Source organism: Castor canadensis, chromosome 13 (genome assembly GCF_047511655.1).
Source record: "Castor canadensis chromosome 13, mCasCan1.hap1v2, whole genome shotgun sequence".
Taxonomy (NCBI): Eukaryota; Metazoa; Chordata; class Mammalia; order Rodentia; family Castoridae; genus Castor; species Castor canadensis.
Window position 1 is genome coordinate 20062825 of NC_133398.1, and position 25694 is coordinate 20088518.

The window sequence follows — 25694 nt, forward strand, 5'->3', positions numbered from 1 at the left end:
ATGCAGAAGAGGTGCTGGGCCCCTTCCATCAATCCATCCCCGATGGGATTTACTGATTAATCATTGGCTTGGAATTGTAGAAAAAATACAGAACTTGGAGTCAGACTTAGCCACCTAGTAGATGTGTGATCTTGGATAAGTCATGTCCTTTCTGTTTCCTTCCATGTCATAAAGGTTGGGAACTGGGTAGCAATACCTACCTTACGATATCATTGTGATAATTAAATAGACTGATGGATGTGAAGCCTCCTCAGCTAAGAAGCATTGAAAAAGCTTAGTTGAGAAAAGCTCACCCTTTGGGAATCCCAACATGCGAAAAGACTTGTTGCCACCTGAGGAAGAAGAGTACCTGGGACAAATGTTTGGTGACTGAATGAACAAAAAATGATAACAGAACTTACTGAAGGTCCAGATTCATCCTTGTCTTCTAACTTTACCCAGGAAAATAAACAGCAAAAGAATTAGCAATCCTTAGAATTCCTTACTTGTCCATAAACATCAATTGTTAATCTTAAAAGATTAAAAAAAGAAAAAACTTACTCCCTTCCTTTATGTTAGCTTATGAGGATGTGTCACTAATTGGTTCAATTCAAAATGTGAACTAGAATTGGGATAGAAACACATGAAGTATACCAAAAAAGGAAATATACTTGCAAAAAAATAAAAACCAATTTATTTCAAAACCAGCAGTAAGAAGTAGATAATAGGTCCAAACCCAACAGAGGACATCCTATTCCTTCAAGAAAAATCTGTGGACTTTAGAGTCAGACTCAGCTAAAAACCTTGCTCCATCACATACTAGCTTGTGACTTTGGCCAAATCAGTCAACCTTTTTGAAACTTGGTTTTGTCGCCTGTAAATGGGAATGATACCAACTTCAAACTCTTGTTAAGAGAATTACTCTAGCTAGCTAACACTATCTGGCACTCGATAAATTCTTACTAAACATTCGTTTTCTGAGCCTATAACACATGAAATGATTGAATGAGTGTCTCTCGCTGTTCTTGGAAACGTGCTCTGTCTTAGGGTCAGTGCTGCTAACCTGAGTCATTTTCACTCCTCCCTTCTTTCAGAGGCCTTGCCCCTCCTGGAAAACCTAACCATTTCCGACATTAATCCCTACGGGTTCACAGTGGCCTGGATGGCATCGGAGAATGCCTTTGACAGCTTTCTAGTAACGGTGGTGGATTCTGGGAAGCTGCTGGACCCCCAGGAATTCACACTTTCAGGAACCCAGAGGAAGCTGGAGCTTAGAGGCCTCATAACTGGCATTGGCTATGAGGTTACAGTCTCTGGCTTCACCCAAGGGCACCAAACCAAGCCCTTGAGGGCTGAAATTATTACAGGTATTTCAATTCAAGTGAGCCATTCTCTTTTTTCCTGGCCCCTTTCCATGTGGTCTGTCTACAGAATCACCATGATTTTAACATCTTTGTCCCTATGCCCTACTTAATCCATGGATACGGCCTGTTCGTTCATGTGCTTCCCACACTCCCCCTTGTCTTATGTATCTAACAAGCACTCCCTACTCCCGCTCCAGAAACGAGAAGGTCGAAATGTTTCCACTTGGTTCCCTGAGTACTTCAACCCATGTCTTGTCCATAGTTCTCGTATGCTTACTCCATTCACCTTTCCTTGTGTTCATCTTGCCTGGTCCCCAGCTACATTTCAGCCTTCTCAAAAGAAATATACCAATGAGTATATTTTGAAAATGTATTTACAATCTTTACCATCTCAAAGTCTCCATCATGATCTTAATGAACTTATACAGTTTCTTGTCACTGGAAAACTAAATTGGAACTTAGTCAATTGTTAAACACTAATATCAGAGAGATCCTTTTGACAAAGACTAAATCCATAATTTTCTCAAGACTAATAATTCCTTGGGAAATATTAACAATTTTAACAGTTAAAATCCTGTGTTTCCCAAAGTCTTCCTAGAGATTACTAGCTCCACAGACAATTCAAATTGGTAAAGAAGTTCCATGTTCAAATAAGTTTGGAAACAGGATCCAGAACATCCTATTGTGTCTCCCAGAGGGCAGTATTTCCCAAACTTCTTTGACAAGGAACACCTTTTAAGGAAGAGGATCAACCAGAAATAGTTTGCTTTGAGCATACTTTGGGAAACTCAGTTCCAAATTTACCTTGACCTTGAGTTTTGTCTAGTTAAGGCAATCTAAGGTGAACACCTAGGTCCAAAGTGTATGTGTTTCAAGAGATTCCAAGCCTTAGTTCTTCCATCTAAATGCTTACCTAATGGTTAAAATCACAGAAAAGAAAATCAAACAAGAAAGAAAGTCAAGAATAGGAACCTTCTTTAGTAAATCAGCTCCAAGAACAGAGCAAAAAGGCCATAACATTTTAAAAGCCATTTTGCTTGGACTCAAGGGAAGTATAATCAGCAAAATCAAGAGCAGTTCTACAGATCGTTAATGTTGGTTTATTTGTCTTTTCAAAAAGAAAAGAAATAGGTCCCAGAGCAGATGGGCACTCAAGCCCCTGGAAGACAGAGAGCAATTGTAAACAAGTTACTGGCTTTGAACTTGTTTAATAATGCATGTGAGGGGCCAATGTTGAGTCCAGATGTGGATTTATAGAATTGCTTTTGGACAAAACTCACAGATGCAAGCATCTGTTTAGCTTGTATTGTCAACTCCACCATTCCCCCTTCTCACCTGACCCAACTTGTTAATGTCAAATAATTTTATTTTTGGTATCTCAGGACAACTTCCACTTCTGAAAGCCGGGGCATCACTGCATATTGATACCCCCACCAGAAAGAAGATTGCACGGGCTGCTCAATGATGATGTCTTTCCTCCTTCTCCCACCATTTTCTTTTCCCCTTCTAGAAGCTGAACCAGAAGTTGACAACCTTCTAGTTTCAGATGCCACCCCAGACGGTTTCCGTCTATCCTGGACAGCTGATGAAGGGATGTTCGACAGTTTTGTTCTCAGAATCAGAGATACCAAAAGGCAATCTGAACCACAGGAAATAATCCTCTCTTCCCCTGAACGTACCAGGGACATAACAGGTCTCAGAGAGGCCACTGAGTATGAACTTGAACTCTATGGAATAAGCAATGGAAAACGATCCCAGCCAGTCAGTGCCATAGCAACCACAGGTACTGTAAACAAACAGGAGAGAACAAAGAAGTCATGACCTAGGGCACTTCTTGCAGGACTGGGAAATTACAAGAGATTTGGACACAGATAAGCTGGTTCAAACTGGCTCTTTCAATTACAGACCGTGTTACTGGACAATGTAGCTATGTCTTTAGCAAAAAGAGCGTGGTGCCATTTACCTAGTAGGGTGTGAGGATTCAATGAGATAATCCATGCAAAGCCCTTAGCTGAGGGCCTGACACTGACAGCTGTCTCGCTGTCTCCCACGCAGCATCTTCTTGCCAATTATCACACTTTTAAATTCCAAGGACTCTTTTTTCTACCTATTATCTCAGGGTATTTCATCCAGGGATACGATTGACAATTCTTTGTTCTTTGGTGCCATGTTCGAGTTGCATTAGGTGATGGATGATATAGAAATAACACCTCTACCTGTAAGAATTAATATTTGTAAAATGTAACATGTAAATAACCAAAGCTGTAATCAGCAAGGAAGGAGCTGGCAAGGCTGACCTTCATGAAGCTACTAGATACTTTTAATGACTCTAAAAGCCATCAAGAGGGGAAATGAAACCTTTTTCAGTATAAAAGAGAAAAATAAAAGATGGTCAGTAGCATGGCTATAATAATAATACTAAGGCTTACTTGACTTTTCAGAGCAAAAAAACGAAAGACCTACAACAGGTAAGGTGCATTCTCCTGAGGGAGGCATAGAAATACACTCCCTAGAGGAAGCAGCTTCAAAAGAAGCCCAGGAAAGAATCACAAAGTCACAGAGGTCACAAAAGGAACCTGGGAAGTGATGTAGCTCAGTCGCTTCTGTTTGTGCATAAAGAATGTGAGGCCCAGAAAGGTGAGGTGATTTCCCAAAAGTCACACAGCTAGAATTGGAAGAGAACTCAAATGACAAGATTATTCCAGTACTGCTAAATATAAGCAGACGGGATGACAGAAGACCAATGAATGTACCTGCTCACAATCTCTGACAGGCACAGAGCCTGACATTAGCCTAAACTCTCTCTTTTTGCATAAAGACAGGTATTTTATTATGTCAAGTTTCCGAACACAGTAAGCTCCAGGAATCTACCCACAGAAACCATAACCAGTGCTTTTTAGATGTGTTGAAAACGCTGGACTCAGGCAGCAATTTAATGGAGGAAAACCCTGCTCCTTACTCACACAGGCACCCTGTCCCAGGCAGCCGATCTCAGCCTCCTCTTCCCTGTGTCTGACCATAAAATGGCTTCAGATCAGAGGCAGAGCCTGATGTTGACCTTGGTTTATAAACACTGCTCTTTAAAGTTTACTTCTGATCACTAGTTTTGTTTTGCTGATCTTTTTTATAGAAGCCCTGCAGTTTTAAAGCGAAAAAGAGTGAATAATCATGAGCTGTGTTTTTATTTTTATTAAGAACAAAAGAAAAAGTAGATCCCATTGTCTGAGTCAATGGAGTTCACAGCCAAAGAGAAGGAAGAAGAAGAGAAAGAGAGAGAGACAGAGGATATATTTGCCCATGTTTGTATCCATGTGCTCCAGGACCCAAGAGACCAGGAGAGAGACCTAAGCAGAACAGAGGCCTCACCTCATTGGCTTCATAAGGTTTCCCTTTTGAGCTGAGGTGTGTTTTGAGTGGTAGAGCATCTGCCTAGCAAGCATGAGGCCCCGAGTTCAAACTCCAGTGCTACCAAAAAAGAAAGTTTCCCTTTGGTTTGTTCCTCCTCTCTCCTCTGCTCTCTCCCCTGCCTCATACCTTTGTGAGCAGTCCTGTGAGGCCCTGTCTCTCTCTTCTGATAAGGAACTGAGACTCCTCCTTCTGGGGCACCAGCTGCCCAGCCTGAGTGCCCAGAGCAGCAGAGAGAGAACAGTGTTGCCGAGTATCCAGGCATACTCTTGGAGTCTAACCATGTCTCTCCCAAGTCTTAGCTATGTGACTGTGTACAGGTGTCCTTGCTTCTCTAAGCCTCATTTCCCTCATCTAAAAAATAGACTTTATCTCAAAGGTTAGTTATGAGATTTAAATAAGATCATGAATGTCAAGAGTTTAACACAATTTCCCTGCCCATAGTGACAATATTAGCTATTACTATGTTTTATGATTTAATCTAAATTTTATTTATTTATTTTTGTGGTACTTGGGTTAGAACTCAGGGCTTCGTGGTTGCTAGGCAGGCGCTCTTACCACTTGAGTTAAGCCTCTGGCTCTTTTTGCTTTAGTTTCTTTTTAGCTCAGTTTTCTGCTTTTGCTTTAGTGAGCTTTAGAGCATGATCCTCCTACTTCCATCTCAAGTAGCTGGGATCACAGGCTCAAGCCACTGTGCCCAGCTTGTTTTTTGAACTAGGATCTCACTAAATGTTTTTGTCTAGGTGGTGATCCTCTTATCTCTGCCTCCCACTTAACTGGGATTACAGGCATGTACCACCATACCCAACTGTAAATTTCATTTTTAATGGGTTACTTAATTAAAAATTCCAGAGTATATACTGGAGGCTTTATTAAACTGTGTTCCTTCACCCAGTGTCTCTATCTAGAGGCACTTTTTTGTCAGGCACCTCACAGAATCTCCAAGACACAGGCAAACCCACATTAGTCTAGCTCCAAAATCCTTGCTCTCAAACCACAATACTACAGCCACTGTCTCCTTAACTTAGCACAAGACCTAAAACATATCGTGTGTTCAATAAAAATATGTTGAATAATTTTTTTAAAGTATTGTCAATTGTCACATAATGGAAAACATTTACTACAGATTTGGGGAGGCAAATTTTTATGCAGACAGCAAATAGAAGCTCTTTTCAGCCTCCTTAAGAGTTTTTAGCAACTGCAGATATTTCCTACTTCCTGGGTCTCTCCAACTTTTTAGTCTGTTGTAGGGAGACCTGGGGGCCCTGTTCATGGCAGAAGGACAGACTAGAATAACAAGTGTTCTTAATGCCTAGGAAGTTCTGTGGTTCAAAACTACCATGGCCATTGTGCCAGATTCTACCTCTATTGTGCCATTCTTTCAAGTTTGGAATGGCTATCTTCCTGCTACCATGTTTATGAATTGTATTCCCAGGAGGGTGTAAAGGATGAGGCCACTAATTCTTGTGGCACTTAAGAAAGGGCAGATATTATTGCCACTTTGCAGATGAGAAAACTAGGGTCTAGAGAAAAAAAGATTTGACTATAAGACAAAAAAATGTATCATAACCTATACTAACCAACAGGTTCAGTCAGAATGATCCAGGTGGGCAGACCAAGATCCTCTAGGCTTGAGTTTATGTACCTCCAGGCATCTTCTCTCAGCTGGTCTCATCTAGATCTTTCCTGGGAAATACTTTATAATCCAAAGTGGGCATGGAGGATAAGGTCACATGGGAAAGAAAATAGGACAATTATATTTACTGAATTTTCACTATGTGCCATACGCTATGCTAGAGTTTTCACACCATTATCTCTGCTAATCCTCAGAACATTCCTGTGGGTAAGTACCACATTCCCCACTGGCAGATAAGCCACTGAAGACCACAGAAGTGAAGGGACTTGTCCCAGGCCACCCAGCCTCCCTATGGCATTTAGACAATCAAGATCTTGCAGGCTTCTGAGACCATGTGGTTTTTAAAACTTTCCATGGCCAGGAAAGAAACCTAGGCAGTCACAGAGCCTGGGGGTGGTTCCAGGTCACAAAAGAAAGTTGTAGGAGGAGAGAGATGTCTTAGATGAGAAAAAAAAAGACAGAAATGCGTAGAAATTCAAAAAACAAAACTCTCCCTAAATTTCTGTGGGTTTCCAAACTTAAAGATCAACATGGGTTGAAGAGGGGAAAGGATGAGGAGTGACTCCCTAGAGCCTGAAAATTGTTTCTTGATCCTCTAGTTAAGTATGGTCAGCTGAAGTAGGCAGAAACCTAAGCCAAAACACACACAGAGAAAAGCCAACGGAAACCAGGATGGCAGGGGAGGAATTTAGGGGCAGTAAATACCCCTGGGCCTGGGTTTCCCAGCAGGTAGACCCCCACGTCCACTGGGTTTACTTTGGTGTTGGCCTGATGTTCCCCTGGCTTTGGATCTCCTTCCAGTTCTAAAAGTGGGTCAAGATCACTTTCTGAATGAATATCATTTCCAGGATCCCAGGCTGTGCTTGGTTTGGCTGCCCAGTCCTGGAATATAGAAAGGTCCAGTCACAGGAATGTCAGTTGGAGAATGGAGACTTTGGTCCCCTGTATAGTGGTTATAAACAAGTCTTCTTGGGGGTTTCTATGAGGGAATTAAGACTTATAAGTCACAAATAACTGTACAGTTGTCAATTCTTAGCATTAATTAATAAAACTAGAAAGCAAAGACTTGAAAATTGCTAAAAATAAAAATAGGGGAACATATTCAAGTCTGTGAAACCACTTTCTTCTCCTCCATGGAAGCCTGCTGAGATGTTAAAACACCCCTTGAGTGAAGCCTAATGACAGTCGGTTACTCCCAGGCTCTGTACCTGGAATCAAAAAAATATTTCTATCATGTCACAATGTGACCACAGATCACACATTCTCTATCCTAAAGGTTTGGTGACTCAGATATAAACTCTACACACTCCATTGTCCAAGAAAAATCATTGATGGACAAGAGAGCTAACTGTTTCTGGATTTCTCTTCTATTTTCTCCATTATAGCCATGGGCTCGCCAAAGGAAATCATGTTCTCAGACATCACTGAAAACTCGGCCACCGTCAGCTGGAGGGCACCAACTGCTCAGGTGGAAAGCTTCCGGATTACCTATGTGCCCATGACAGGAGGTAGGATACTCAAAGAGGAGTGGGTCAGGAGGAATGTGGAGGGTTCTGGTGGAACAGTGAAAAAATACCCTAATAATTCCCATCCCCCAAACCTGTGGCCAGCAAAAGTCCTAATTTTTGAGACCATTGGAGAGACCTCATTTGTTAAGTTCTATAAGATCCTTGGGAGAAACTACCTTGAGAAAGGTCAACTTATTAAGACCTTTTTCAGCCTTGAAAATCTCTGTGAGAAATAAGTCTTGGTGTTGTTTGAACACAATGACAAAAGATTCTACATATGCTAGACTTTTTCTCTCTGAGCACAACAACTGAATAACTAGTCTTAGATTTGTGTGAGTTTTTCCCTGGGTACAAAAATCTGTCTCACTATAGCATGGGGAGTTAGACTTAGCAGAGCTATGAGTTCTAGTTCAGAATCCATAGGCTCTAATGGAGACCTCAGGGAGGAGGTACAATGAAATCTGCCTAAAGATATCCCATCAGGTAGTAAACTCTCTGCTAGTAAAGATGTGTAGAAAGGGGTTGGTCGGTAACTGGAATGCTATGGCATCTTCACAAGGAGTTTGATCAGCTCCTCACCAGCCTTGAAATCCTAAGGAATAGAAATCTAGACTTCCTAATAATTATAAGAGCACAAACTTGACTATGATCTGACCATCTTTTTATCGTGAATAGAATATCTGTTAATAAGTAAATTTATATAATCCGAAGACAAGTCAATGGGTCAAATAGTTCAGATACACATTATGTAATAAGCTTTCCATATACTTGGGGAGAGGAGTTAAAGAAAATTAAAACTGCACAACATGCCAGCCATTTTTAGTAGGCTATGACATCATGTCTTTCTCTCCCTGGGGTTGGTTTTTGGCATCTGCACCAATGGAAAAAGCATTATACAAAAAGTAAGGCCTTTTCCCTCATGCCAGAGGGTGGGAGAAAATGAGAGGAAGTTAAGAAAATGAAGTTGGATAAAGACATAAATTCATTTCCAAACTGAATCCTCCCAGTATTGAAGCTGCAGTGGCTAAGCGCAGTGAGGTTCACCAGTTCTGACCTTTCATCCCCGTGTTCCAGGTGCACCCTCCATGGTGATGGTGGATGGAACCAAGACTGAGACCCAACTGGTGAAGCTCACACCTGGGATGGAGTACCATGTCAGTGTCATCGCCATGAAGGGCTTCGAGGAAAGCGACCCTGTGTCAGGGTCACTCACCACAGGTGCGTTGGCCTTTGCTTTTGCTTTTGTTTTTTACAAACATCACTCATACATGCTTTGACTCCTGGCCTGCAGCATTTTGGTTCATGACTCAGCAATTGGGGAAAGGTTTACTTATGAAATCCTAGTGGAAAGTGAACTGGACTTATAATTCAGTTCATTTCTGGCCCCTTATGAGCTGAGTAATCTTTGGGGCATCCTTAACTCCTCCAGCCTCCATTGCCTGGAGTATTGTGAAAACAAGAGCCCAAATTTGGGAGTCATACTAATTGGGTTGAAATCCTAATTATACCGCCTACCAGCCACATATGCTGCCATTCACCTTCTTTGGAGTCCAGTTTTCTCTGTAAAATGGACTCATTCCTGCCTTCTTGATTGGGAAATTTCACTTGCCACCTCTTTCCTTCCCCACCTACTGCCTGGCATGGTTGTGAGGATCTCACAGCAGTGCTGTGACATATGACATATGAGAGCAACAGCTATAAAGTAGCTGCTCTCTCTCTGGCACTGCATTCCAGGCACTGTTGCGAAACCCTGAACATGTAATCATCATTCCCAGCTTACAGAAGACATACCTGAGACATGGAGAAATTACAAAAGCACATATTTAGTAAATGTTGGGACCAAGCTTGAACAGAGGTCAGTCTGACTGAAAACCCTGTGTGCTTCTAAAGTAAAAGGTTATTTTCCTAATAAAACCTGATTTGTACAGTACACTGTACTATATAAATAGGAAATAATGAATCACATTGAGGGAAAATTTCTCTTCCGGCATCTATGTCTCTAGACAATTTATCCTTTGAGATATTAGCAATTATCCAGCCCAATCCATTAAGGGATCCAAAGAATGGGCCCCACAGGAAATTTTAAAAATATCCTGATTGCCCAAAAGAGTTGATAATATACAATTAAAACATCCCATCTGAACCTAGAGTCCTGTGTACCCCACCACACAGGCCTCTGTTTTCCCAAAGAAAACTTTCCCTCATGATTGTCCACAGCAGCCATTCACAAATGCTGGGTGTGTTTCCTCCCAAGGCCCCATTGCCATCACCAGTTAAAGGAGATTCTGTAAAAGCACAATGAAACAGGAAGGGATTCAGAGGGAATGATGCAGGCTCCCCAAATTGCTCTGTCTCATCCTGACTCTCAGGCAGTTCTCACCTCTGTAGGCTCAGGTCCTCATCTCCCTGGGCCATCATGGGAGTAGCCAAATAGAGGGAAATTCAGGTTGGCTTCCAAGAAAGGGACACTGAGTAGGGAAAGTGGTTAAAAGAGGCCAGGGAGCCAGGTTGCAGTAACTCAAGCCTATAATGCTAGCCACTTAGGAGGCTGTAATCAGGAGGATTTTGATTTGAGGCCAGCCCAGGCAAAAAGTTTATGAGACCCCCCCCATCTCAACAGAAGAAAAAAGCTGGGTATGGTGGCATATGCCTGTCACCCCAAGTTACACAGGAGGCTGAGATTGGAAGGATCACAGTTCCTGGCCAGTGCAGGCAGAAAGTAAGACCCTGCCTCCAAAATAACCAGAACAAAAAGGGCTAGGAGGTGTGGTTCAAGTGGTAGAGTACCTGCCTATAAGCACAAAGCCCTGAGTTCAAATCCAAATTCAAAAAACCAAACAAATAAAAAAAAAAAAAAAAACAGGGAGACCAGGAATAAATGTCCCTTGAATATTCTTTCTCAGTACAAGTCATTTGAAAGTCATACCTAATATTCCAAATAATCTTGTTTTTTTCTTTTGAGATGGGTCTCAACATGTAGCCCTGGTTGGCTTCAAACTCATGGTCCTCCTGTCTCAGCCTCCCAAGTACTAGCGTAACAGGCCAAATAACTTTAATAGTAGACATATTAATTACAACTGCAATTACTTAGAGTTCTCACAGTATGTTTTACATACATCATCTAGTCAATCCTTACAGTAGCTGCTCTTGACAACTAAAGAAAGTGAAGTCTGGGGAAGTAAAGTGACTTCCCCAAGGGCACAGAGGCACAGGTAAAGAAGCCACAACAAACCTGAGAGCAGTAGGCTCTAGAACCTGGCCCAAATTGCCTAGAAGTCCCCTAATCAGAGACATCGCCCAAAGCCCAGAAAGGCCTCAAGTAGCTTGGCCATGCAGGTCTCCTCTCTCTCTGTGTCAGTTCCTTCCCTGGGATAAGGGTCATGAACTCTGCTGATAATCCTTGTCAGGTGTTCTGCATTGTTCAGCACCTTCCCACCCATAATACAATGTGAAAATCAAAATAACACCAAGAAAAAAAAAACAGCAGAGCTAGAGATCCAGAGTACCCCAACCAACAAAGGAAGGAGTCAGCCTGGCTCCAGGCTCAGGTTCTGTACACCTGACAATGTGAACCAGGAGTCATAAGCAGTACATGTAGACAGCAGGGTAGCTGTGATCTAGGTCCACCCCATAATAACCAGCCCCTTTCCCACCATCTTTCTTTGCAGCTCTGGATGGCCCATCCAGCCTGGTGATAGCCAACATCACTGACTCAGAAGCTTTGGCAATGTGGCAGCCAGCTATTGCTGCCGTGGACAACTATGTCATCTCCTACACAGGGGAGAGAGGTACGGTCTTGTCCAAGACTCCTCACTCTAGTGTGTATCTTGCTGCAAACTCTTCCCCTCTCTCTTCTTCATGCCACGTTTGGTACAGGGTGACAAAAATGCATGGGTATGTTGGAAAGGCCAGTAATGTCCTTGTGGCTCTAAGTTGCAACCTCACAACAGTCTGATAGGCCATCTAACAAACAAAGAGGGTACATCTCCAGTCCACATGTATTTTCCTAGCTTGTTCCTCGTCTCCTGCTGGTCTCCCTGACTATCATAGGAGACACACACTCTAGGAAGAAGCTCTCATTCCAGAGTCCTGTGGTGCCTGGGTTTTTCAGACTCCACAGAAGTCAGATGAAGAAAATTTGACTGAAAAAATCTGATTTTTTTTAAATTTGTTTCCCAACCACCTAGGCTAATTAACCCAGTGTGCAAATTAAACACTTGTATAGACTACCAGTCAACCACAGCCACAAGAAAGTAAAATCAAATACAAATGAGAGAGGAGAAAGAGTTCTTTTCAATAAACCCATGCATAATTTTGTAATGAACTACACTAGAAAGAATTCTGCTATTTCCATTTCCAAGAATGTGTAAGCTTTATATTTGTTCGATATTGTGCGTTCAGTTACAACATGAGATGGTTCCATACCCATGCCTTAGGCCCCTGAAAATTTTAATTCATCCCTGGCAATAACCTGAGAAAGTTCTTTGTGAGGACAGAGCAAAGGGCAGAAGGAAGAAATGGGTTTATTCATTTTATTCCTTAATTCTTATTCTTTGTGAACAAAGTCTTCTGAGGCAGGGAAGATGGCGTTGCCTCACCTAGAACAAATCAAGTTATGGTTGGAAGGAATCATGGAAATTGTGGATTCAGGATAAGCATGAGCATAGGCCAAAATGGGGAGGGAGGCTCCCTACAGTGATGCAGTAAGGTGACCAACTTGTCCAGTTTACCAAAGACTTTCCCAGTTGTAACACTAAAACTTCCATACCTGGGAAACCCCAGTCCTTGACCAGGAGGTTGGTCCCCTATGATTAAGAGATAAACACACTCACCAAGACACTGTGGTCTTGTTCCACCATTGGACATGAATGACCTAGTGACCTGAGAGGCAATACCCAGACTCTGGGTATTTATGATAATTGTGACCCTCAGACTTAAGGATTTTGTGATTCTTGATTTGACAGTATTTGGTAACTTACAAAAGTATGTATGAGTAGGGGTAAAAGAAGAGGGAGCAAGCAACAGGACAAATTAAATTGAAGTAGCCCAAGGCTTGGGATGCAACCTACAACTCTCCTTAGCTCAGTCTGGTGCCTCAGCCACAAAGTGTTCCAACCAGTATACTATGTGGAAAGACATCTCCTGACCCCTCACTCCCCTTCTTCTGATCTGGTGCCTGGAAAAACCCAGTCCTCATAGGATCTATCCTTTGTCTGTGAAGTGAGTGCTCAAGAGAAAGAAAGAGTGGTGGGGGAGAGGGGGTGGTGAATTAGCTCAGAACTTAAACCTGCCTTTCAGCAGGGTCACTGAAAGGTTTTGGGTTAGAAGGAGGTGTGTGCACTGTTTGCCAACTCGGTCGATGGCTCAGACAGCAAAAAGTAACTGCCTTGGTATGTGTATTTCATGTTTAGTGCCAGAAATTACACGCACGGTGTCCGGGAACACAGTGGAATATGCACTGGCTGACCTTGAGCCTGCCACAGAATACACACTGAGAATCTTTGCGGAGAAAGGCCCCCAGAAGAGCTCTACCATCACTACTAAGTTCACAACAGGTAAAATGATTCCAAGAGTGGAGGCTCTCATTTCTGAGATGCCTACCCACAGCCTGCATCTGAAACACCAAACCCTCACCAGCTCTCCCTCCTGAAGTCAGGCACTTGCAATGCAGTGACATCAGTGTGAGCTAAATTCACCAGTGCCTACTCCATGGAGACCCAAAAGAACACACCATTTCCTTTTGAACTGAAATGGCTTGTTCTCCCCATGAATGAGAAAAGATTTTAAATGGAGGCTTTTTTAAGTGGAAAAACAGTCCCCACTGGTCAGCATTTAATGATCCATGCTCCAGGCAGGGAAATCTTTTTGAAGAAAAAGATTTTTCAGGCAAGTTTTCCCAGATGTCCATTGGGGGTTTATGCATGGAGATTTCTTTACACACTTCAGCAATCAGGGAAAAGGAGAACCATTCTGTCCAGGTAAGGGTGGACATTAGCACTCGTGTGTGCTCTTATTTAGGAACAAAAGGTCAGTAATGATCTTTACAGCTGTACCTTTCTTCCCAAATCTAGCCAGGCCAACCAGGACCTTGTTAGGCTCGTGGAAACCTGGCTTCAGGATGAGATGACCCTTAGAGAATTTGTTTTTGGAGGTCACATGGTTCAACCTCCTCCTCTATAGTTGGGAAGGTTTTTGCTCAAGATCATACCAATCTGTGGTAAGAAAGGACTTGAACCCAGTCCTCTTGATATTCTCATCCTAAACTTGCTGACTTCTTTGATATCAATTGTCTTCTCCAGACCTTGATTCTCCAAGAGACTTGACTGCTACTGAGGTTCAGTCAGAAACTGCTCTCCTCACTTGGCGTCCTCCCCGGGCATCGGTCACCGGCTACCTACTGGTCTATGAATCTGTGGATGGTAAAATCAAGGTATCTTGAAGTTATGTAAATCTCTCCTCACTGCTGGGCAAAACTGTGTGTGCTCTTCATTGCAGGGAACAATTTGCTGAGGCTATTTCTCCACTCCAGGATATTTGAGGAGAGAAAAAAAAAGTTAGTAGGGACTAGACACAACGCCAAACCTTCTGAGTCATACTCTCCAGCTTTTCTCATTTTAACCAGACCTCTAATTCTGTTAGACAGCCAAGATCAGAAGCAACTGCTTACAAGAGTTTATATTTTAGGATCTAAACTCTGGGCCATTTAATGTTTTATTGAGAAAAGACCAAGAGCTTCCTTTTGTGTTTTTGCCACATATATTTCTCAAAGATGGTACCATTGCCAGACATTATAATATATTTTATTATATATATTTTAATATAGTATTATATTTTATGGTAATATATTTCATACATTATTAACATCAATTGTTAATACCATTCATATCCTTCATTGATATATTTATGTTCTCTCCCCGTGGACTTTTTTGTTTTACTTTTTAGTTTGCAATAACTTTAGAGTTTCAGACAAATGGAAGAGATTTTCTGAACTTTATCTAGCAATCTTGTTATTGAACTTTTTATTTCAGTGATCATACTTTATGTTTTCAAGTACATTTACTTTTCTATCATCTTCGTTCATCTCTTTTCTATCATCTTGTTTGTGTTTTATATATCGTCTTAGCTTTATCTCTAAAATATATGTTATTGGCATTTTATTCCACAACCTGCATGTCTCATTCCTTCCAAGTTTCTTTTCTCTGTTTTACTGCTGCTCTTTGGTTTCATTTCATTTGGGTCTCTTTCTTTCACGTTGGAGACTTTTACCCAATGTTTGTTGCTTCTGGTTTACCCTTTTGTACTTGGGCCAGAATGAAAGAGTTCATTGGGAGTTCCAGCTGCCCGAAAGGGTTTGCCAACTTTGGGGCTCATTGTAGAGTGATTGGGCAAGTACCCAGTAATTTTGTTGGGGGGCCCAGTAAAGCTTAGGCTCTCACTGTGTACAAAGTTTCACTTCATCTTATGCTTCCATAGCACCTTGACCTCCTCAACAGCTGATCCTGGTGGATTTGAATCCAGAACCTCCTCTCTGGCTCAGCCTCTCCAGATAATGACCCTCAGCCTTCCATCTGGATTGGGAGGGGATGGGAAGATCTGGAGATCTAGTTGTTTCTTATACAAAGCCCTCTAACAAACCAAGTCTTTGTTCGACCACATCCCACGTTACCTTTACAGCTTTTCTATTATGAGCTTGATTGACCCCACATTATGTCAACCAGTCTCTGATGGCTCTGTCCACTTTACTTAGCCCTCAGCTCTCCCCATTCTTCCTTCCCTCAAGGGTCTCTCATCACCACCTTCCATCTACCAAGATGTTGTTGATATGATATGCCTATTGCTGTCTCCTCTCCCATTCCTCTCATCCTTATAAATTTGTAACTTGTTTTTCTTTACTCTCATTTTAGTAACTATCAGAAGAAAGCAGAGGTAAATAGGCACATCCAATCTGTCGTGTTTAACCAGAAGGAAATACACATTTCTAGTTATTTTCGTGGCCTTCCTAATATTAGTATACAAAGAACTAAGTCACTGTGTGGACTGAGCCAAGACCCTAATCTTCAGGGTCAGTGTTCATAAGCACTCACAGACCTCTTAGGTCCCCTCCTGGCTGAGGATTGTGTTTATCTGAATTTCGAGTCTCATTCTAAGCTACCATGATTGTCTAGAAGACAACTTTGTACAGCAGCCTAGACGATGACAGGCTATTGTTTCTCCAAGAAATTCAGTGAGCCTTGCTTTGTACCTGACAGTTGATTCCTTCCCTGAGGGCTGAACAGAGGTCACTGAGGCACTGGTATTAAATGAGCACTAACTCTGATTTGCTGTCCTCTGTTTCCAATCCACAGATTTAGATGTCTCACTCAAAAAATCAACCTAGCAGAGGAGAAAAGAATCCTGGATAGGGTGTGGGGAGACTAGGATGCAAGATCATCTTCTGCCACCAACAAAATATGGAGTAGGAGCAAGTCTCTTAGCTTCTTGGAAATTCAGTTCCCCCCTTGAGAAACTTAGACTAGCAACCTTCGCAGATCCCATGACATGGGAGAAACTTCCAGGGGACCCCACACTCACCCATTACTGCCTAATCTCAGTTGGCTGTGTTTGTGGGTTGTTCTGAGCAGTGTTGTTTTTGGTTTGCCGGAATGTACGTTGAGTTCCATTCTCAGATACCAAGGTTATCTGCTGAAAGGAATTAGGCATTAGTGAGAGAATTTGAAAACAAAGAGGATCTCCTGCACACTGAAATCAATCACCCATCTGGACAGCTGCCCAGGAACCAGCCTCAAGCATGGTTAGAGTGGGCCACACATCTGTCTCTCTTGGATAGCTCTGCTCTGGAAGAGACAAGCTGGGTTGGCTCAAGCCTTCATCAGGTCCCACCTACTGAGCTATTATGATCAAGAGTCTCCAATCTGACTATTATTCATCACTGCCTTCTGGGGAGCTTCCTAAATATGCACTAGCCAAGCCCTACTCCTCTCTCTGATAATTCAGTCTGAATTATCAGGCATTGTACTGATAAAAGAGGTTGTGATAAAGAACCACATGTACAGACTGCTGACCTCACTGGTCTTGCCCCTTGTGCAAGTTATCTTCCAGCTTAAGCTTCTTAAAGCACAACTGGGTTCATGTCATTTCTTTGTTCAAGAACTTCTCAGACCTCCCATTCCTTGTAGTGATAAAGTTCAAATTCCATGGCTTGGCATTTAAGGCCCTTCATAATCTCATTTTTTTCCACCTTTTTTATTCTCCAGCCTTCCTCCACACATATGCATACTTGAAGCCAAGTACAATTGATGTAGGGTATTACCTATTGATACTATCTTAACTTTCTTTTCCCCTTCTGACCCCAGGGTCATTGCTTATGCAGCACTCTCCCTATCCCTGATATTCAGGTGTGTGTATGAAGCCTAACACAGAGTAGGTACTCAGTGGATTCTCACTGAGTAAATAAATGAGTACACAGAGGAATGAATGAATGTACTGTCTATACCCTGAGAATATCTGTGACCAAAGTGCCGTATTCTTTCTTCTGCCTTTAGGAAGTCATTGTAGGGCCAGACACCACCTCCTACAGCCTAACAGACCTGAGCCCATCCACCCACTACACAGCCAAGATCCAGGCACTGAGTGGGTCCCTGAGGAGCAAAATGATCCAGACCATCTTCACTACAAGTAAGGAGCCCAGGCAGCAACTGGGTCTTGAGGTCTAACTTCATGATATTGAGTTAACTCCCCACTTCCCCACTGGCTTCTACTTTCCATTTTTCAAGCACATCTCTGAAAAGTATCTGTTTCTTGCTGCTTCTTAGAAGCCTGAGGACTGTGGTAAAGGTTATAGGTATCCTGGTGAGAGAGAGAAGAGCCAGTGCTGAGCCCATCTGGATTCACTGCCATCTCCATCCCTTACTCAACATGCCTTAGAAATATTACTTCCATTTAATTAGTTTGTTTCTTCACCTATACAGTGGGACTCCTAGCCACCCTTTCTTCATAAGGACCTTGTGAGCGCTAATGAGGTATTATGCTTGAATTCCTAGCTCAGTGCCTGGCCTTTATATTGTCAAGTTCAATACAAGCTGGAAATTAGCTCCCTTCTCCTTAGCACGTCAGAGTTTACAAAGCCTATCCACATTCAAAAATAACAAACAGTCCTCCCACCAAGCTGGCACAGTGGGCCAAGGTTATCATGCCTCAGTTTCTTGGTGGGGAAATAAGGGCTTCCATAGACTAAATGACCCATAAAATGACCTTGTTTGTTAGAGCCAGAGTTGGAATTCAGGTGTCCCAGGGTCAAAGAGCCTCTCTAGTACCTATCACTGAGAAGCTTCTACAGATTGCCATCTGAGTAAACAACAAGCAAGTTGTCCATAAGAGACAGAATCATCTTGAGGAAGGAAAGAGCTGGCCTCTGGAGCATCCCCTGCCTTCCACATGTCCATCTTCACCAGATCTTAAGCCAGGTTCTGGGAACACAAAAGCTTAAGTGTGCCTTAAAGATGCTCTCAGACCAAGGCTGTGAAACAAATAAGCAAACAGCTCATGCTACTGTCTCAGGTGAAGATAAATACAGTGAGGAGATGTTGTCAGGTCAGAAAAAAGAACTGCTGAGATGGATAGTCTTCTCCTGGCCCAACTTGTCCATTTCTACCGAGTCTTTCATTTTGGGGAGTTACATTATTTCACTTAAAAATTTCCCAGGCATCCTTATTTTATCCAGGATTTCTATGCTCAGAATACTTTAACAGATTCTCCAGTGTTATACAAAAAGCAAGTAGCAAGTTTGAGATTTGGGTCCTTGTCTCAGAAGCCTCTGAAGAGCCTGAGATTCATCCATATTGTGGACTGGTATGCATCTGTCTGCAGAGCTCAAAGTTCCAAAGCTTTCACCAGACTCTGAAAGCAGCCTGTGCCCTAATAGAAGGCCCTGATCCACAGTAAGTCACACACTGGGTGCTAGAACCCAGTCACCCCAGCCAGTACCTGGGGGTTCATCAGGTGCTGTCTAATGCTCCAGGTAGGGCCAGATTAATCTCACACACATTACTCACAAAAGCTCTGCAATCTAATATTGTTGACAGCTCCCATTAGTATGAAGGATTAAGATGGCTCTCTCTCTTCTCTCTCTCTCTCTCTCTCTCTCTCTCTCTCTCTCTCTCTCTCTCTCTCCCCACTCCCTCTCCAAGCTTCATGACATCACCACAAAGCAGATTTTATCCTCATTCTGCACATGAGGGAACACAGAGTTGGACAAGTTCTGTTGCTCGCCTGTAAGAATCTAGCCAATAAACAGTTAAGCTGTGATTTGAAAGCTCTTAGCCCAGTCCTCCTACTCTGAGAGTCACTCTTTCTCCTTATCCCGCAGTTGGACTCCTCTACCCATTTCCCAGGGACTGCTCCCAAGCAATGCTGAATGGAGACACGACCTCTGGTCTCTACACCATTTACCTGAATGGTGATAAGGCCCAGGCACTGCAAGTCTTCTGTGACATGACCTCTGATGGGGGTGGATGGATTGTGAGTATCATGGTGGACTCCAGAGCTCTCAGCTATGAAGGAGGGAAGGGAGGAGTACATGTACAGGACACCATGTCCATGAGGCTTTGCAGAACAGTGTCTCATACAAAGGTACTCAGGAATTATCTCTTTAAACATAGGAATGAAAAGAAACTAGGGATTTAAAAAAAAAAAAGCTCTGAAAACAATTTTCTTATAATTTATCTGATCTGATCCTCCTCAAACAACTCTGATACATAAATGACAGTGATTATCAAGTTTATTTGATAGTTATGTTAATTTGCATTGGCCAAGCACTTACTGTCTATCAGGCATTGTGCTAAGAGTTGTACAGGAATTATTTCAACCCTAATATCATATAAGCTGAACAGCATTTTTTATTAATAAGTTTTATTTTTAGAGCTGTTTTAGGTTCATAGCAAAATTGATTAGAAGGTAGTCTCTATATAAACCCCTTCCCACACAACTTCTCCCACTATCAATATCCTACCCAATGTGATGCGTTTGTTAGAATGGATGAACCTACATTGGCATACCATTGTCCCCAAGCCGGGGTAGCATTTTTTGTCCCTATTCTTTCAGATGAGAACACCAAGGCTCAGAGTGTCACATGGCAAATTAGTGATGGACAGAGCTAGGGATGGGTGCTCTTTCCACAGCCTAATTTTTATCCTCTCAGAAAGACATCCTTTTCCTTCAAGGCTTCAGTGCCTGGGTTCATGGATTATGTTTGTAGGTGTTCCTGAGACGCAAAAATGGACGGGAAGACTTCTATCGAAACTGGAAAGCCTATGCTGCTGGATTTGGGGACCAAAGAGAAGAATTCTGGCTTGGTAATGCAACCCTGCATGTTTGTGTTTAAAGTGCCCATTTCTGCTCTCCATGTCGAAGTGTCTTTCATCAAAGTCTGGTCAAGGGAGAGCCAACAGTCAGGCCTTATGAATTAAGCGAGCATAAATCAGTCACTGAAGCATTCATACAGCTGTCCTCACCGGTACCACTGGCTGCTTTCTTCTTGTGCTCCAGGCACTGAGATAGCTCCTCTATAGGCACAACCTCTCACCTAGAACACCCTGCAAAGTGTAAAATTCCCATCTTGCAGAACCTCAGAGAACTTGAGTGGTTTACCCATGGCAATGTAGCCAATAAGTAGTTGAGCTGCAGTTTGAAATCTCCCAAGTCAATGCTGCTGGCCCATGGTCCACCTCTCAAAAGGCCTTTTTATTCTTTACCTGGACCACAATCCTAGTTCTGGTTTTAAAGATTTTTTTGACCAGAAATGGCCTTTGTGCAGTTTTCTGGCTCCAAGTTCAAGGTTAAATAAATCGAAAACAACATATAGTAAGGTAGCATTCTCTTTTGTAGGCATTTCACCCTTGTTACCCCATTCATCCTCCCATCTCTACCACTCACACTTTTCTAGCAATCTAGCTGCACAGAGCATTGTTTATGCACCACTGCTCATCTGTTGCCTTGCATTTGCAAGGAAGTTTAGAATGATATATTAGAATGCTGGAAGAGTAAGATGTCACCCCAATGCTCAAGAAACATCATACAGTTAGCCTGGTGTTGTACTAGTGAGGAACAGAAAAGTTTCAAGGCCAAGTCTGTTTGACACTCTTTTGAGTGTCCCTAAATGCTGCTTTTACAGGGTAAAGTAGAAATGATAGTCTCAGTTACCTGTGTCTCTTCAGCAGCCCTTGCCTGTCATCCACAGGGCTGGATAACCTGAGCAAAATCACAGCCCAAGGACAGTATGAGCTCCGTGTAGACCTGGAAGACCACGGGGAGACAGCCTTTGCTGTCTATGACAAGTTCAGCGTGGGAGATGCCAAGACTCGCTACAGGCTGAAGGTGGAGGGGTACAGTGGGACAGCAGGTATGAGGCAGCTGCACGGTGAGCCTCTGAAACCAAGAAAAGCTTCCCGGTGTTTTCAGCCAATTTCCCCACTCCTTCATTCCTTCCCTCACAAATCCCTCCATGTATTAACTGGACAAATACTTGAATACATACTAGTTACAAACTCAGAACAGTAATTGAAAGGGATTGGGTTGCTATTTTGGTCACTAAAACATAGAATATGTTGGGAATCAGAGCAATCAGAATTGAGTTACAATGACCCTCACAGAAAACAAAAGTTTTTTATTCCTTTTAGTTATAGACTGATAGAAAAATGGCCTCTCCAACACCTTAATCTTCATCTAACCCAGAGCTGTTCTACTGTGGGCATCTGGCCCCCTGGATCCTGCTAATGTGTAGGTGCTGACTCAGGATGACTGGGTGGAGCTGAGAGCCTACTGTAGTTCTTACAAGTTCCTGGGCAATGCTGATGTTGCTGATGTTGCTAGTCTACCTCTCAAGAGGCATCCCTCCCCGCCCCTCTGCCTTTTTAACATGGACCACAACCCTAGTTCTGGTTTTAAAAATTCCTTTACTTGAAATTGCCCTTGTGCAGTTTTCTGGCTCCACATTAAAGGAGAAATAAATGAGAAATAAATTTGTTAAGGTAGCATTCTGTTTTGTAGGTATTTCACCTGCATTATCCCCATCTAACTCTCACAAAAACCTCTCAGGAAGATGTTACAAAGACAAGGAAACTGGCACACAAGAAAGCTCAGTGTTTGCACAAGGAAAAAAAAGCTTCTAGAAGGTGCTTGTAAGGGGTTGCAGATATCTGAGGCTGATGGTCTTCCTGGGAACAAGAAGGGATCAGGTCTGAGTGTACACAATCCCTGTGTAAGCCATGCTCTCTTTGGGTGGATTTCTTTTATGATTATGAAAACAGAAGAGACAGATGTTATGACATGTTTCCAACCCTTCTGAACCCTAAAAGAAAACATCCAGAAAGGGAAAAGTCTCCAGTTAAGGGTTGCCAAAGCCAGGCTGCAATCTAAGGAGGCACAAAGCTCCTTTGAAACAGTAGTTTATTGGTAATGAAGAGAGGTAGCCAGGAGTGGAAATTGTTTTAGTTCCTGCATGCCTCAAAGAATTCTGACGTTTTATTAGCTGACAATAAATACCTCTTTGGCTGAGATGGCTTCAGACCAAAGTGGGTTGATAGTGTTTCACGTCAAGCAAACCCATCATGCAGCAGGAATGTGACCTCTGTCTGCTCGGTTTGTATTTCCAGCAAGAGAATGCACCTCAGATTTCCCTGTACTAAGATGACCATGGTCAACAGAAAGCATCCTGCTTCATCAGTACCTGCATGCCATCTCCAAGCATGCATGGGTGGCTTCATCAGTTAACAAGGCACCCGAGTCCATTTGACAGTTTTCTCCTAATATCCGCGTGAAATACCCTGGCTTCTTGAAATTTTTGTGCACAGCACTTGCGAGGGTTGGGACTGAAGATACACAAAAAGAAATGGCACTGAAATGCTTCTAAAATTCAATATATTAAGTTACAAACTAGCCAGATGCCGGTGACTCATGCCTGTAATCCTAGCTGTTCAGAAGGCAGCGATCAGGAGCATTGTGGTTCGAAGCCAGCCTGGGCAAATAGTTCTAGAGACCCTATCTCAAAAATACCCATCACAAAAAAGGTCTGATGTAGTGGCTCAAGGTATAGGCCCTGAGTTCAAGCCCCAGTATCACACAAAAAATAAATAAATTACAAACTATATCCCCAAATAGTATTATATGAAAATGAGATTCTTGTCTAAGAATTGGGGAATCCTACTTGTCTAATAATTATTTTAAAAATAGCTATATGATACCAAGTTTAAAAAAAAATAATTAAAATACTATAGTATTTGACAACATCTAATATCTGAGGGCTTAATTATAAGTATGGCTATAAATATTTGTGTGGGTGAGGGCACACATATTATTTGGTTTTGTTGTTGTTTGCTTATTTTTACATGGGGTCTCACTACATGACCAGGCTGCTCTGGAACTCATGATCCTCCTGCCTCAGCAGAACAGAATCAGCATGCTGGTTCTATTTCACAGATGAGAAAACAGAGTCAGCAAGAGGCTTGATTTGTGCAAGGTCACAGCTAGAGAGTGAAAGAGGTAGAACTTGAAGCTGAACTTTCCAGAACCACCTGCAGCCTTTTCTATCACACTATGCTGGTGCAATAAGAAATGAGTCCTGTAGGTGAAACTCATGTCCTGTCCACTCCCACTTTCACTATGGTCTGAAGTTCAAGCCCAGCCCATCCCAGAATGAAATCTTTCAGTTGTTAGCTCTGGTTCTGCCTTTCATAGCCCAGAAGGGAAACTCCAGTTGAGATTTCTCAGGTCCTTATTCTCATTCTCTCTCTCTCTCTTCTCTCTCCCAGGTGACTCCATGGCCTACCATAATGGCAGATCCTTCTCTACCTTTGACAAGGACACAGACTCAGCCATCACCAACTGTGCCCTGTCCTACAAAGGGGCTTTCTGGTACAAGAACTGTCACCGTGTCAACCTGATGGGGAGATATGGGGACAATAACCACAGTCAGGTGAGTGGACTGTGACAGCCCAGAGTGGACAAAGCTTGAGAAGTGGGATGGGCAGACTGGCTAGGATAAGGGGGCAGTCACCTCAGAAATAGAACAATGTGCTGCCTTCCCAATACAACAAGAAATCTCAATGTCTTGGCAGGTCAGCTCACATGGAAATAACACATTAATCCTTGAAAATCCCAAGGAGAACCACGGTTAAGTGGATTCCAAACTTAGAAAGATTTCCTTAGACAAAATCACTGTCTGAACCCCAAAAGTGCATCACACAAAAGTGGAACCCGTTCATCAGGAGCAGGGCTGATGCAGACACTAGCAGAGTCCTAGCCAGAACACCTTCAGCGCAGCAAGAATCACAGACTAAATCCCTTCACATTAGGAATGGATGGAGGCCCAGAGATAGTTGACCTTCCTGAGATCACAGAGTGAAATTGGAGGCAGACCTCTGTGTCTCTACTTCCAGCCCCCTGTTTTTTCCCTGCATCACACTGAACTCTGGCATGATTTCTGCCATCACAGAAACAATTTTTTGAGATTCCCCTGGAAACAAGTGAGCAAACCATTTTGTTTGAAGAAAGGAGGTCAGAGCTCAGTGCAAACTTAGGTATCTTCTGACTATTGGTTTAAGAAAAAAAATCAGATTGAGCCAGCTCCTTTGAAAGTTTTCACAATATAGACCAACAGAGAGATAGACAAGAGGCAGCTGCTGTGAAATGTGAAGTGGTCAAGTTGAAACAAAACTCTTTTTGTTTGAAAACTAAAAGGTGATGATCAACAAACACCCTGCCTAATGGAAACCAACCTGGAGGTCTTCTCTCTTTTGCAGGGTGTTAACTGGTTCCACTGGAAGGGCCACGAATATTCAATCCAGTTTGCTGAGATGAAGTTGAGACCTAGCAATTTCCGAAATCTCGAAGGCAGGCGCAAACGGGCATAAATTCCAGGAACATCTGGGTGAGAGATGAGTAGGGCCCAGAGAAAGGAACGAATTTTACCAAAGCATCAGTACAACCAGTACAACCATCAGGCCACACCTGGACATTTGGCAAGGGCCGAAGCTGACCATGGATCAGCAAGACACTGGCATCAGCCACTCTGCGGTTACTTCCTTCACACCAAAGACACCAGTCTACAGCAGGTTTCTATTTTGTTGTTCGATTCAGCAAAAATCTTCCAGTGACAACAATACAGTGTTTTTTAACTTCTCTTGGGTGGCTCTGGGAAATGGAGAGGGGTAGGCTATACAGTGGTAGTTTGTTTTAGAATCAGCTGTATTTTACACAAAGCTGTATAATTAATTGTCATTATTTTTGGTAGCAAAGACAAAATATGTGTCATTGGAAGTTGCCCCAACCCCACTTTTTTTTTTTACATTTCATACAACTGAAACCAGAAAAACAATATTGTTTCCATTTCAAGGAAGTGATTAATATTATTAATATAATAATAATGATGATGATGAAAACTAAGGATTTTTAAAGAGATGTTTCTTTCCCAAACACATCTGGACAGTACCTGATTGTATTTTTTTTTAATAAAAGCACAAGTACTTTTGAGTTTGGCTGTTATTCTGCTCTCCATCACTGAGTCTAGTTTCTACCAAAGTCAGTATATTAGAACAAAGGGAAGAATGTTAGAAAGGAAGGGAAGGAGAGATGGTGCTCACATCACAAGGAAAGAAGAAAGGGGGGCCAAAGGCTGAGAAAGAAGAAAACACTTTTGTGAGCAAAGTTGGGAAAACTTGTTCACAAAACTGAATATTTAGCTTCTTAGCTGAGAGTGGTGGTACATACCTATAATCCTAGCACTTGGGAGGCAGAGGCAAGAGATGGGGA

General features: G+C 42.5%; 1 protein-coding gene across 9 annotated transcripts in view; it reads left to right on the plus strand.

Annotated features, from left to right (window-relative positions):
- The window catches only part of Tnc (tenascin C), an 80271-nt gene extending 54856 nt beyond the window's left edge, over window positions 1-25415 (plus strand). For 4 of the 9 annotated variants that reach the window (XM_074051168.1, XM_074051169.1, XM_074051170.1 and 1 more), the window contains 11 exons: window positions 7770-7892; window positions 8967-9110; window positions 11561-11680; window positions 13304-13447; window positions 14192-14322; window positions 17435-17567; window positions 19258-19409; window positions 20146-20242; window positions 21127-21288; window positions 23696-23859; window positions 24686-25415. In XM_074051168.1, coding sequence (XP_073907269.1) covers window positions 7770-7892; window positions 8967-9110; window positions 11561-11680; window positions 13304-13447; window positions 14192-14322; window positions 17435-17567; window positions 19258-19409; window positions 20146-20242; window positions 21127-21288; window positions 23696-23859; window positions 24686-24796 — 1481 coding nt within the window. In that variant the 3' untranslated portion in view covers window positions 24797-25415. Of the gene's footprint in view, window positions 1-1073; window positions 1347-2853; window positions 3127-7769; window positions 7893-8966; window positions 9111-11560; window positions 11681-13303; window positions 13448-14191; window positions 14323-17434; window positions 17568-19257; window positions 19410-20145; window positions 20243-21126; window positions 21289-23695; window positions 23860-24685 lie in introns of all 9 variants that reach the window. The other 5 variants (XM_074051165.1, XM_074051167.1, XM_074051171.1 and 2 more) reach the window with 2 other exon arrangements.
- The last annotated feature ends 279 nt before the right edge of the window (window positions 25416-25694 follow it).